Below are 14610 nucleotides of genomic sequence, written 5' to 3' on the forward strand. Positions count from 1 at the left end.
GTCACGAGCGTTGTGAACATATGATTAAAATGAGATCTGAGCTGCCTCCTATTCATTTTGACAGCAGATGTCTGATCTGTGGTCTGACCCAAGATGGCCGCCATGTAGGCACGTCGGCCCAGCGGCCGGCAGCGTACAATGGGGCGTCTACGTATATGATGTCTATGGCGGGAACGAGGTTGTTCCTGTTGTTGGGGCTCGTGCTTGCTTGTGGGAGTTTATAAATGGCGGCAGCGCAGCCTCTCCGGACAGAGTCGGTGAGTGTCGCCGGTGGTCGGTCTGTGTGTGAGTTAGCGGGATCCGACCGTTACTAAGTCAGAGCTGGACGCTAAATTACCGACAGAACTAGCTGACGGAGGAGTAAGTGTGCGATAAAACACGCATTAGCTCACCTTTAGCTTAAAACACGATCCATCTTAAATCATCTTTGCTAAATATATGCCTCTAGAACAGATGTAATGTTTTTATTTTTCTTCCAAGTAGCCAGAATCTGCTTTTTTTATGGTTAACTTTTTTGTTCGCTGAGCTCTGTGCTAAACCTACAATGGTGAAAAAAAATAACTTCAATCTTTGCTTTTAATATCAGCCAAACATAGCTCACGTAAACGCAAAGGGTAGTTTCAAATAATTTTTTTTCAAATTATTTTTAAATATTAAGGACATATATGTTATAAAACCAATGGACCTCCCACTGTAATAACTTTGGCAAAAAAAGGTACAAATAACCGACTAATGTTTTTATATATAAATAAAGTAACAAATGCAGCTTTTGGCTGTTTTTTCATGCATTTAATTTTCATTTTCACAACAAAATAATAATGAAAGCACCAGTAATATTTATTTTCCGTTTGTTTGTTTGTTTGTTTGTTTTTTTTTCTGGTTGGCAAACACAATATCAACATCCCACTGTATAAAATGTGTCAATCTTGTTTTGTAAATGTTTTAAGTTTTTCTTTATTTGGGAACAGAAATGGAAATAAAATGGAGGTTCTTCAGTAATGACAACAATGATGCTAAAGTCGATATTTATTAAAAATGATAAGGTTTAAACAGCACCGGCCCGGTCGGAGGGTCCAGCTCCACATCCACAGTTCTGCTGGTTCTGATTGCTGAGGCAGCGGGTCAGGAGCTTACAGGGAGCCTCAGATACTCTAGCTCCTTTATTCAAAGCTTTGTCGTGTAGAATAAACATTTCTAAAAGGTAAATTTGTTGAATTTGATTAGTTCAGTCTGTTTTTCTTCATCATCATCCTCATGTAGCAGTCCCAACATGTTCCTTAGCTACAGCTGAAGGCACTGAGATGTTCTGGATAACTGGGTCATGCTAACGCTGAACGGCGCGTCATAATGTCCTAATGTGGGAATATTATCAGTAAACATCAGTTTTTGTTTCAGGGATCAAACGCTGTTGATCAGAAATGACCAAACTGCTCCTGTAAAGCCGCCTGTGTCTTTCCTCCCTATGACCCAGCAGCGATGAAGCAGCTTCCTGCAGACACGGTGCGGCTGCTGTCCAGCTCCCAGGTGGTCACCTCGGTGCTGAGCGTGGTGAAGGAGCTGCTGGAGAACTCCCTGGATGCCGGAGCCTCCAGCGTGGACGTGAAACTGGTACAGAACCGCTCCGGGTCTCTGTAGGCGGCCGCATGGTAGACGTGACTCTGCTGTAGGGCTGAACGATTTTGTAAAATAATCTGAATGGGATTTTTTTTTCTTAATATTGTGATTTAATGCGATTTTTTTTCCCAGTTTAATTTATCATGTGTTTCAAAATATATACAAACAACAAATTATTTTGTTTCCTCACCATGTGGATTAGTTGCTAAAAGACCCACAGCGTCTAAACTCAGAGCAGTAATTATTGCATTCTGCCTACAATATATTTAAATCAAAATTACAATTTTGACTTTTCTCCGCATTAACCACAAGCAACAAAAATGGCGTCTAAATAAAGATGTTTGTAAACAAGGACTATTTAAAACAAAAACTTTTAATGTTTCTATTGATCAGAATATTATTCAAGAGAACAGCTTTTAATTTAATTAGACATCAATCCTTGTTGAACATAAAGTCCAACCAACAAGCAAGTCTATGTATTAAACTGATTGACCAGAACTTAATGCTATGTATGATTATATAAACTCTAAAACAAGTAATAAAATTAGATTATCTCACTGCTGCAACTGTCTTCCCTTCCATGTGGAGGCAAACCCACTTTAAACATTTTACCAACACCTAATGGACGCGTCTAATTCCCTAATTGTTGCATAGCCAAAAATTGCAGACTCTGCGATTTGGAAATTGCGTTATTTTAAATCACGATTAAATTGAAAATGCGATTAATTGTTCAGCCCCACTCTGCTGTGTTCACCGTGTTTGAAGGAGAACTTCGGCCTGGACCGCACAGAAGTCCGTGATGACGGCTGCGGTATCAACGCCGCGGACGCGCCGGTGATGGCCGTCCGACACTTCACCTCCAAGATCTGCAGCCACGACGACCTGGCCCGTCTGGAAACGTACGGCTTCAGGGGGGAGGCGCTGGGCTCCATCTGCGCCGTGGCTGAGGTGAAGAGCCTTCACAGCATGTAGGAGGCGTCGCTCGTCTAAGTTTGTAATGAGAGATCTGGACGTTTTCTGCTCATTTCCAAGCTTCAGGTCCAAAAGTGGAAAATATCTGTCGGCTTTTAGGCTTAAATTGTGGGGAATGATCTATTTTTCTGAGGTAAATAATGATTTTATTGTTGAAACTGAAGAATTTTACATTTTTGTTTCATCAAGTAACAAATCCTTTCCCTCCCACTGAGTCTGTGATGATATAACAGACGCCTAATTAAAGATAAACTGTTAATGGCGCGAACGTTTAGCACAGGGGTGTCAAACATACGGCCCGCGGGCCAGATCCGGCCCGCGGAACAATTTAGTCTGGCCCTGTGGCTAAATGCATTATCATTATAAAAAAATTTTTTTTATTTTTTTTTTTTCCCCCAGTGTCCTGTCTGGCAATGTAGCAATAATAATTGTTGTCTTAATGCCAAAAAGAGCTCATCAGATTTGACTTTCACAAGTGGAGCAGTATAGTGCTCCGCTTGATTTATGAATGTGAATAGTTTTATTATGATTCATGTGGGGAATATCTCAAATGATACGGACACTACAATGGGAAAGTAGGAGAGGAAAGGAAGAACAAGAAGAAAAAAAAAACAAAAGGTGAAAGAAAGAGGAGATAAAAGGAAGAGAATGATAAAACAATTATTGAAAAAAACATGTACTTTGTTTAATTGAAAATATGCAGTTCCTATATTGTCCACGCTGTGTTTTAATTAGCAGATTAAGCTTCAGGTGTGGAAAACTTTAAATCATTTCTTAATTTTTATCTGTTTGATGTATTTTGTCATGCAGGACAGTGTTTTTAAGTTCCAAAAAAAGTGAATAAATGTTTTTCAACATTGTATAATCACTGTGATCAGTTCTTATGCATAATGCACAAGTAAATGTTTAACTGAGTAAAAGTGTTGTTGAAATTGCACATACTTTACTTAAAAACGCTGAAGTTATTCATAATATATTGTGTAAAAGTGAAATTAATTTAATATAAAAATCAACAACAAGTCCACATTTATTAGTTCTATTTAATCTTGCAATGAGTTTACTCGTGTGGCCCTCTGGAGATCAGATTAAGCTGAATGCGGCCCCTAAACCAGAATCAGTTTGACACCCCTGGTTTAGCACCAACAGGACGTTAAAGGCTGTCCGCCGTCCTCTGTGTCCTCTTCAGGTCGCCGTCACCACAAAGACGGAGCAGGACGACGTCGGCACCCAGTACACGCTGGACTGCAGCGGGAACGTCGTCTCTCAGAGGCCGTCTCACCTGGGCCGAGGCAGGTGGCGGTGGGGGGGGGACGCCACGCCGCTTTTACGGCGGCGCTGAGCGTGACGTCTGCTCTCCTCCTGCAGGAACGTCGGTGAGCGTGACGAAGCTGTTCAGGAAGCTGCCGGTGAGGCGGCAGTTCTACTCGTCCACAAAGAAGTGTAAGGAGGAGCTGAAGAAGGTGCAGGAGCTGCTGACGGCGTACGCCATCATCAGGCCGCCGCTCAGGTTGATGCTGGCGCACAATAAGGTCGGTACCTGCAGCTCTCACCCCCCGCTGTCCCTCAGCTTCCTGCATGATAAACCTGGCAACGCTCCTCATCATCCTTAACGGATTAATGAGACTGAAACACGCCAGGCGGCCACCGCAGACATTTCTCCGTTTTAACCCGTTTCCTGCCAAACTGCAGACCTTCAGCTTCTGAACCGCTTCTGCCGACGCCGACCTTGGACCAATTAAAGTCCATTAAACCGGGTTTATCGTTACGGACCTGAATGGAAATTACCAAAAGTTAATCTTACGTTAATAAGACTCAAAATACTTTTGTTGTTTACAGAGAGTATAAATGCAAATTTCTTTTTTAAGATGAAATAACGTTTCCATAGAGAATTAGAAAGCTCGACCGTTTATTCATAAAATCTGTGGTTTAAAGCATTTAATGTAGTGCGGCTCCTCCACCACTAGGTGTCCTCGTTGCATTTCCAGCTGCTGAAAACCTTCCTCTGCTTTTAAAATCACAGACAAGCTGAAAGCTGAGACTGCCTGAAGTGTTCGGAGATGGAAAACAATTTAAATAAAATCTAAAAGTAAATCTGATGGATATGAAGCACAGATGGGAGATGTAGCAGAGCCTCAAAATGAATCCATAATTTAAGTTTATCCTGAAAAAAACAGAACTCAGGTTAAAAAATGCCGTCATTTGGCTCATTAGCAGCTATAACTAAAGCTCCTGCTCATAATGAAATATTTCTATAGAATAAGCACAATAAACAGGGTAATATTTAATGGGATGGTTCATATCAGGCTGCCTGTGGTTAGGTTGGAGTTGTGTTTAAACAAATACATTAATGCCACAATCAGTCATGTCCGGTATTATTTACAGAAAATAAAAACAGATCAAATAAAAACAGGTCAGAGGTATAAAAAAAAAGCATCTATAATCTCAGTAAAATCCCCTAAAAATGTAAATTATCTTTTCAGAACCCAGAAGCCTTCAGCTTCAGACCGATCCATAAAGTTTACTGCAGATGTAGCAACAGAACATTAAAGTTCAATGTTTGAATAAGTTATTAATCAAAAGCCTGTTTTAGAGACAAAAATGATCTGAGGTCGTCTGAAGCGAGTCGCTGAGGTTTGAAAAGGGAGAATCTGGCTCAGACTGAGGCTTTTATGAGTTAAAGTGAAGTTTAACCTCTGATTAGTTTTGGCAGAATTATCCATACTCAGAACAACGGGACCAGATGCATTAGATGAGTCCTTAACAGGCTGCAGTCCGGATTAGATGTTTGGATCAACCTGTTTTATATCTTTACGGCTGTAAAGCCCCTCGCTCCTCCAAATGCCTGCAGGAGAAATGTTTTATGTTCGCTGCGACATGAAGCGCGCCTGGAGTCGAGCTCAGGCGTTCAAATCTAGATAAAATCTTCTACATCTTAGAAATAAATATTTAAATGTGACGGATAAGAGCAGAAATTACAAAAACTCGAGACTTCAGTCTTTGTTTTCGGTTAATTCTGGTTAACTTGAGTTAAAGACACCAGTTTATATAATGAAATGCTTTTATTTGGAGGTTTTTCTTTTAAAGAATCTTTTGACTTATTTCTTCTAAGGCAGGAAATCAGCCCTAAACTCAGACGGAGAGTCTAAATAATTAGTTCTGTCAGAACCTGGTCCAGCCCAGAGCCGAGCTGGTGGCTGCCTGAAGCTGCCGGTGAGTCTCTGGCTGCAGCCCTGCCTTGCTTAGAGGCGCAGGTCAGGGAGTTTGCAGGCAGCCACCGTGCAGCTTTCATAGAAACCAGCGTTGAGATTGCAGCGGAGCACAGTTTGTGCAACCAGCTGGCCCTATCGCTTCCCTGCAGCGCTGCTGGCTTGTCTTACGTTTCACGGCCTTTTCAGGAACCGTCTGCTGCTGGGATCCGTTTACAGCCGCCAGATTGTTTAATATCCACGTGTCCTGCAGCCGGCCGACTTCCTGCTCCCACCAGAGTGTCCTCCACCTACCGATGGGACCGCTCCTCATGTCTGCCTTTCTGGAGGCTGATAACCTTCCTGACGTTCTGCGGCGGTGTTCCGGTGCTCATGGAGCTGTTCTCCTCTGCAGGTGGTGCTTTGGCAGAAGGCCAGAGCCACGGACTTCAGGAGCGCCCTTGTTGCCACGCTGGGACCCGCCGCCGTCGCCAACCTGCTGCCGTGCCGCCGAGAGCAACCAGAGGTCAGTGGATGCAGCGTCAGCATCTTACCTGGAGAGGATGGCAGCACGTTCTAGATTAAACAAGAGGAGTTCTTCTGGGTTACTCTGTAGTTCTCTCTGAACTTCTGAACCAGATCCTGACTGACGTCGACACATTTATGTCCTAATGTGGGAACTGGGTCTGGGGAGCAGCTGCCTTCCCAGCCGCTGCTGGCTGTGCGGAGCAGGCTCTGCACCGGTGGCGAGGCCTAGACTGCAAAAACGGATCTAAAAATAAGTAAAATGTTCTTAAAATTAGAGTTTTTTGTTATAGATTTAAGCAGATAAATAATATTATCTGTCAATGGAATGAGTATTTTAACCCCTAAAATAAGATAATTAGACTTCTTGCACTTGAAATAAGATGATGGAGATGAGTTGTTCCTATTTTAAGGGCAAAAGTCTTATTCTATTGGCAGATCATCTTATTTATCTGCTCAAATCAAGGACAGATACACTCATTTAAAGAAAATATTACTTATTTTTAGTTCTGTTTTTACAGCGTAGGGGAGACCCTCTCTTCTGCAGCAGAGCTTCCCAGTTTGATGATGAAGCTGGTTTGGTGCGAGGAGATGAAGCCGACTTTAGGTCAGCCGGTCAGTTTGGGTAAAAAAAACACGAAGGGCTTTAATGGTAAACCGTTAAAATGTGATGGACGCCGTTTTCCACCTGATCGCTGCAGCTGGTTTAACAGAAAGACGTTCAGAGATGCCATGAGAAGTAGGGCTGGATGATAATTCAATAATGATATAGATCGACTGATAGATTATAGATGTGTCGCTCTTTTTTCCAACGTTTGGCCGATCCTGCGACTTGGATATCAAATATAATAATTCATCTTGACCAGCATGAACCAAAGAGTAAACATTACTGTCTACAGTATATATATATATATATATATATATATATATATATATATATATATATATATATATATATATATATATATATATATATATATATATATATATATATATATATATATATCTTTATATCTTTATTGCGTTGTGACGGAATAGAAAAGGTATTAACTCCGTCCTGTTCTGACGTAGCTGCGCAGAACGATGTTGCGGATCAGGTAAAACAAACCAACCACAGACAGAATCTCAATAAAATCAGAGATGTCCCTGTTTTACGTTAGAGAAATCTAGTACCTTAACTTAAAAATGAACTGAAACACTAATTTATAGACACTGAACTGATGTATATACGTTGTTTCAGTGTTTCAGTATCAGTCACTGTGGGCTGTGAAGCTAACAGCAGCTAGCGCTAGCTTACAGCTCTGTTGTCTGGGCTGGTTACAACTTCTCTGATGCGTTTAGTCTGGTGTGATTTATATGTTTTATCCTCTTTATGACGCATTTTTTGACTGATGCGACTTAAATTCTGGAGCGACTTATAGTCTAAAAAAATACATTATATCAATGATGGGGAAAAAGGGTGAATAAAAAGTTCAGTAGAATAACAGTTTTCCTTCTTTATGCATTCTAATGATGATGGTTAATATTACATCATTACATCCTCCCAACCAATCACAACGCAGACTCAGGAACCAAGCTCCGCCCCCTTTAGAGTTCAGAGAGCATGTTATGTTTAAAAAACTTGTAGTTTTGGTAAAAAGTTGAGTCTGAATTCAGTGTTTGTGTCTGTATCTAACAATAGGTTGCTAAGCAACAGCATAAAACGGCCAGAGCTGCACTTAGAATAAATGTTCTGAATTTTTCGATAATAATGGATCAATATAATTTCTATTTTATCGCTTCTCTTCTCTGTATGGTCCAGATCAGAAGCAGCTGATGTTTTCTGCTGAGCTCGGCTGATGAAGAGCGCCTCCTCTTCGTCAGCCGCTGGTTTTAGTCACGCGGCTCCTGCCTGCTGCCAGCCTCCCTAACAATCTGCTCTGACAGATGTAGAGCAGCCCCCCCCCCCCATGCTGTTGTGATGTTGCTGCATGGTGCCCAGTTATGAGATCGACCTTTGACCTTTCTGCTCCCGGGTATTAATGAAAGAACGGGGCCTGCTGAGGAGGCAGCATGGCCGCTCCTCCTCCTCCGCTGCCTCCGTCCTGCAGAAACAGAATGTGAGCCCGGACCGGACCTCTGGACCCCCAGAGGTCCAGAGGTCCTTTATGAGCAGAACCGGACCTCTGGACCCCCAGAGGTCCGGTTCTGCTCGTAAAGCGGCGGTAATGAGCAGAACCGGGTGGAGCGCATGGCCCCGGGCTCAGGCAGCGGCGGCGCTATAAACCTGACGGCGTGTTCTGCTGCTAATGACGCGCCCGGGGCCGCCGTAACGACCCACATGGTCCGCCTGGTTCTGCTGAGTCAGCAGCGCCGGTTCATGAAGAAGAAGAAACGACGCTCTCTGGTTCCTTAAAGCTCCGGTCCGCTCTCCAGAGGTCAGAGATCTGCAGCTCATAAAGTATTCACACCCCTGGAGCCGTTTCCATCCGCCAACGTCTGTTTGACTCAGAGTTCACGTGACGATTTAATTATAGTTTTATTTCTTATAAATATAAACATCTAAAAACCTGCCGGCCTGTTTGTTCAGGTCTCTTTACTAAATTAACCCTAGACGGAACCACGGAGCCACCAGGGTCTGTGTGAACCCAGATGTTCTGGTTCTGGCCTTCAGAGAACATCAGAGAACAAACCAGCATGATGGAGCCCAGCAGACGGGTCAGGGAGGAGGTGTTTGTTCTCCACGCAGGTCCAGAAGTTCTGGTTCTGGTCTCCTCAGATCAGAACACCTTGTTCTGCTCCTGCAGAGCGAGAGGAAACCTGCAAACACGATCTTCTCATGGTTTCTACTTCCATTTCAGCTTCTTCTTCTCAATCTTATATCAGATTCATGGAGACCACCACCAACAGTTGTCCTGTGGTCAGAACCTCCACCTGAGCTGTGGGTCTCTGCAGCTCCTCCAGAGCCACCATGGTCCTCCTGCTTCTCTGATCAATGCTCTCCTGGTCCAGCCTGTCAGTCCAGGTGGACGTCCATGTCCTGGTAGGTCTGCAGGAGGTCCATCCTCTCTCCAGGTCCACATGATGATCAGAACTCTGGGAGGTTCTGTAGAACCTGACCTGCTGGAAACTGGACCAGAACCTCCTGGTTCCTTGGTCTCCATGATGTTCTCTGGAGAACCTCAGAGGTCAGAACATCTGCAGTTTTTCCTTTGGGTCGTTGGGTTAACGCGGTTCTAGATGCTCTGAACCATGAATTCTGGTTTCTCCAGTGAGCTGTTGGAACGTGAGGAAAACGGAGGCGTTGTTGTTAATAATTCAGACGTTTCTCTTTTAAATCTGGTTTAATTCTGGTTTAATTCTGGTTTAATTCTGGTTTAAATCTGGTTTATTTCTGGTTTAAATCTCGTCGTCTGGTTTCCCTCAGATGGTTCTGGACGGCTTCCTTCCCAGGCCTGGAGCGGATCTCTCCTCCAGCAGCTCCTCCACCTCAGACAAAACCTTCATATTCATCAACGACCGGCCCGTCCAGCACAAAGAGCTCATGAAGGTGAGCTGCCAGGTAACAGCCGCACCTTCCAGGTAAATCTCACTCACCTGACCCGCTGCTCCTCCTCAGCTGCTGCGTCAGCACTACTCCGCCCAGTACCCCGACGACGCCGCCCGCCATCGCTACCCCGTCCTGGCGCTTCACGTCACGGTTCCCCCGTCGTCGCTGGACGTGAACCTGACGCCGGACAAAACTCAAGTCCTGCTGGGTAACAAGGTATCAGCAGACGGCGAGGAGCTGCGCAGCTGCAGCGTCTGCAGCGTCTGCAGCGTCTGTAGCGTCTGCAGCGTCTGCTGCGTCTGCAGCGTCTGCAGCGTCTGCTGCGTCTGCAGCGTCTGCAGCGTCTGTAGCGTCTGCAGCGTCTGTAGCGTCTGCAGCGTCTGCAGCGTCTGTAGCGTCTGTAGCGTCTGTAGCGTCTGTAGCGTCTGTAGCGTCTGTAGCGTCTGCTGCGTCTGCAGCGTCTGCTGCGTCTGCAGCGTCTGCAGCGTCTGCAGCGTCTGTAGCGTCTGTAGCGTCTGTAGCGTCTGCAGCGTCTGTAGCGTCTGCAGCGTCTGCAGCGTCTGTAGCGTCTGTAGCGTCTGCAGCGTCTGTAGCGTCTGTAGCGTCTGTAGCGTCTGCAGCGTCTGTAGCGTCTGTAGCGTCTGTAGCGTCTGCAGCGTCTGTAGCGTCTGCAGCGTCTGCAGCGTCTGTAGCGTCTGTAGCGTCTGTAGCGTCTGTAGCGTCTGTAGCGTCTGTAGCGTCTGTAGCGTCTGTAGCGTCTGCAGCGTCTGTAGCGTCTGTAGCGTCTGCAGCGTCTGTAGCGTCTGTAGCGTCTGCAGCGTCTGTAGCGTCTGTAGCGTCTGTAGCGTCTGTAGCGTCTGCAGCGTCTGTAGCGTCTGCAGCGTCTGCAGCGTCTGTAGCGTCTGCAGCGTCTGTAGCGTCTGTAGCGTCTGTAGCGTCTGCAGCGTCTGCAGCGTCTGCAGCGTCTGTAGCGTCTGCAGCGTCTGCAGCGTCTGTAGCGTCTGCAGCGTCTGCTGCGTCTGCTGCGTCTGCTTCCTCTAACCGTCTGTCCCTGCGTCTAGGAGGCCGTGCTGACCGCCGTCGAGGCGCTGCTGCTCTCCCTCTACGGCGCCCGGCCCGCCGAGGAGCAGCCAGGAGAGACGGGCGCTCCGCCGCCTCAGGAGGAGAGCAGGAACCACGAAGGCGGCCATGATGACCGGCCGGCCGCTGATCTTCAGCGCCAGGCCTCCAGCTGCAGCTCCTCTTCCTCCGTGGCGGACGACTGGATCGTCAACCAGTCCAGCTTCTTCCTCTGCGACGACCAGACGCCGCCGAGTTGCTCCAAAGCGACGGAGTCGGGTTCTGCCAGCGGATCCCCAGAGGAACCTGAGAACCGTGACGCCGCAGAAACCGGGACGATCTCCGCCGAGGCCTGGAGCCGCGGCGCCGCTCTGACCGACCCGACGACAGGAGAACCGCTGCGGCCCGTGGCGCTGCACCGACCCTCAGAGGGCGGTCCTCCCGGCTCAGAGGAGGCCAGGAGCAGGAACGCCGTGACGGAGAAGCGGGCCGCCCTGACGGCCTACCACATGATCAGCAGCCGCGCCCTGAAGGCGCCGCCGTCCGCCGCCGCCCTGTTCGACAGGGAGGTCCGAGCCGAGGTGCTGAGGGAGCAGCCCGCCGCCGGCCTGCAGGAGATCAGCGCCGCCGTTCAGAAGAGGTGGAGAAACCTGAGGGAGGAGGACAGGAAGAGGTGAGTGTCCAGGAAACCGGCTCGGTCCTAATCATCGGCCTGGAGAGCTGAAGCAGAGGCAGCAGCAGCCGTCCAGGAGGAAATGATAGAAACACACTGGCAGCCAGGCTTCCTGCAGATCCTTAAAAAGTCTTAAAAGGCATTCTGTAATATAAAACTAAGGCCTTAATTGGCATTAAAATGTCTTAAATCAGTCTTTCTTAGGTCTTAAAATTGTTACCAGGTCATAAATAGGATTTTATTTTTGTAATCCTTACCAAACAGTAAAATAATTGACACAATTATATATTTTTTTAAATTTACCGAACGGCTCAATGTAACCATTATTGGTTCCGTCCCGATAGCGGAACCAATAAAAACTGTTGCGGCCGGACCATAGCTGTGAAAAAGAGTTGGCACTGGTTATATTGTGGTTTTTAAAACTGATTTATAGTTTATTTTAGTAGGGAACAAAACAAAGTTTGTGAATTCAGTTCAGTAGTTGTTAAAAATAAATCTGTAATTTGTGCGTTTTTTAGCTTTCTTCCTATATGGAATGTTTTTTAAAATCTTTAACATGTCTGCTGAGCCAGAAAGTAATGGTTTATGTTAAAATAAATATTCGAGTGAAGTTGTCGCAACCAGGTTTATCTCGTTTATCGTGAAGTTGGTCTTAACTTTTTATTTCAAGTGGCATTAAAAAGTCTTGAATTTAACTTGCCTTATGCTGTAGGAACCCTGTAGCACACCTGAGAGCCCAGGTGAGGAGGCAGAGGCTCCCATCGCCAGGTGTGCAGAACCAGAACCGGCTCCATATGTGTTGATCTAGTCTAGCTTCACCTGCACAACGTTGGCTTTCTCCTGGACTATTGTCTCCTTCAGCTCCTAGCAGATGTTCAGGGGGATTTAATTATAAAAGTAAGTGCACCCCCGCTGCTTGCTGCTGGACCCTGATCTCCATTCAGAGATCAGGGTCCAGCAGCTGAAGCTGTGAGAAAAGAATCAAGATGTGGCAGTGGCCTAGTCAAAGTCCAGACTGGAACTAGCAGAGATGTCAGACATAACACAGCAAACTCCAGGAGGTTTATTCAGCTGATTTTAAATGGAAAGGACGACGTTAGGAGAAACTTCTCAGTTTTTTAATTGGAGATCCAGCAAACCGGGACTTACCCAGGAAGTTAAAAGCTCTCTGTGGGGAGCCCACGCCGAGTCACAGTGGCAAATTATCGTGTGTGACTAAAACTGATATGAAAAAAACGAAACTAAATCATCAGGTTGACATGATTTCTGCAGTTCTGACCGCCGTTGATGTGGAAAGTTGCACAGGCATGAAATCCCTGCAGGTCCTGCTTTTCTCCAACATCTGAAGCTAATCATCTTGGCTAAACCTGCAGACAGACGGTTTAGAGCGAGATCGTTGCTCTGCTCGGCATCAAGTAGCAAAGATGTGTCCAAAGGTCAAAGGTTGCCTCCTGGTTAAATGTTGAAGCAACAAATAAACAGTTTGTAGAGAATATTGATGCCGCTCAGGAAACGAACACGGAAACGTTTTTCTGCTGCAGAGGAAAAGGCTCCAAAGACGGCCGACACCAGGGGGCGCTAGTCCTGTGGTGTGAAGGACATTCAGTCAAAAGCCAGCGTCGTATTTTTCTGACTATGAGCCGTGGAGGACTATAAATCGCATCAGTCAAAAAATGTGTCATAAAGAGGAAAAAAACATACATAAGTCACATTTATTTAGAAATTTATTTCAAACAATCCAAGATTAACTGACATTTAATCTGGTAAACCAATTTATTAATTCCACAGCTGCATCCACAACCTGCTGAATAACCTGGAACATACCTGGGAGGATGGATGGAGTAAATTAGCTTAACAAGCTAGCAACGCCAACCAGGAAAGTTCTGGTCAGAGTATTTCAGTCTAATTACGCTGAAATTAAACCGTTAGCGTAGCGACGCTACATGCTAAGCTAACAGTACGACACGGATGTTTCAGAGCAACATAAAGCTGACGTGCATCAGAGAAGTTGTAACAACAGAGCTGTAAGCTAGCGCTAGCTGCTATTAGCTTCACGGCCCAGTAGCAGGTTCTGTCTGGTTCCTTTAAGCTGCACAACGCAACGCTGCATGAATGCTACTGAAACAGGAAAACAACATGTGTACATGTGTTCAGTCTTTGTTGTCTAAAAGTTAATGTTTTAATTAGTTTAAGTGCTGCTAGAGCAGCATCTAGTTTTCACAGAGCGCCCTCCTGTGGCTATTAGACGGTAATGTTTAATCCTTGGTTCATGTTGTTCAGTATGATTTACTAGTTAAAATTTATATATAGAATGCACCTGACTATAAGTCTCAGGATCGGCCAAACTATGATAAAAGTGACTTATAATTGTAGAAATACTATAATTTCTTCTGCTCTGACTGCAGGTTTGAGGAAAAGGCGAAGAAGAAGCAGGATCTCCACGACCAGCGGACCAAGCTGGCCTCAGACGAGGGCCCCGGGGCCAAAGGCCAGAAGCGTAAAGCTCCTCAGTCCAACCAGCAGCTGCTGGATGAACTCTTCTCCGCTCAGCCCCAGAAGAAGAAGACGAGCGCGGCCTGTAAGCCGTGGCAGCCGCTGCCCTGCAGCGTGGCGGCCCTGCGGCGCCGGCTCCAGCGCCTCTCGTCCCAGAGCGCCGCCGCGGCCCCCCGGGGCCTCCGCCTGCTCAGCCGGCTGGGCTCCCAGAGCTCCTGGGTGCTTCTGCGCGGTCAGAGGCTCATGCTGTTGAACCCGTTTCGAGTGGAGGAAGCCTTGCTGTTTAAGAGGCTTCAGGAGAACCACGTCCTTCCCGCAGTGGTTCTGCAGAACCCGGTTCCGCTAACCCAAGGGTAACGTATCAGTTTCAGCCGCGCTGACTTCTTAAAGGACGCTGCCTGAGCCTCGGTTAAACGCCGCCGTGTTTCTCTGCCTTCCAGAAATCTGGGCGGACCCGAGTACCTGGAGACGCTGTGCGGCATGGAGCGGAGCGCCGCCGGGCCGGACGGCGCCGTCTTCTTCTCTGACCCCAGACTGGTGGCCAACGGCTTCAAGGTCCA

At 46.4% G+C, this 14610-nt stretch overlaps 1 protein-coding gene across 6 annotated transcripts in view; it reads left to right on the top strand.

Annotated features, from left to right (window-relative positions):
* The first annotated feature begins 172 nt into the window (after positions 1-172).
* The window catches only part of pms1 (PMS1 homolog 1, mismatch repair system component), a 21436-nt gene continuing 6998 nt past the window's right edge, over positions 173-14610 (top strand). For 2 of the 6 annotated variants that reach the window (XM_036132627.1, XM_036132625.1), the window contains exons 1-11: positions 173-257; positions 1396-1608; positions 2380-2562; positions 3773-3875; positions 3952-4115; positions 6187-6297; positions 9703-9825; positions 9895-10041; positions 10887-11557; positions 13963-14403; positions 14491-14610. The exon at positions 14491-14610 is cut by the window's right edge and continues 11 nt beyond it. In XM_036132627.1, the coding sequence (XP_035988520.1) occupies positions 1477-1608; positions 2380-2562; positions 3773-3875; positions 3952-4115; positions 6187-6297; positions 9703-9825; positions 9895-10041; positions 10887-11557; positions 13963-14403; positions 14491-14610 (2195 nt within the window). In that variant the 5' untranslated portion in view covers positions 173-257; positions 1396-1476. The other 4 variants (XM_036132630.1, XM_036132626.1, XM_036132628.1 and 1 more) reach the window with 4 other exon arrangements.

This window comes from Fundulus heteroclitus, unplaced genomic scaffold (genome assembly GCF_011125445.2).
Source record: "Fundulus heteroclitus isolate FHET01 unplaced genomic scaffold, MU-UCD_Fhet_4.1 scaffold_53, whole genome shotgun sequence".
Lineage (NCBI taxonomy): Eukaryota > Metazoa > Chordata > Actinopteri > Cyprinodontiformes > Fundulidae > Fundulus > Fundulus heteroclitus.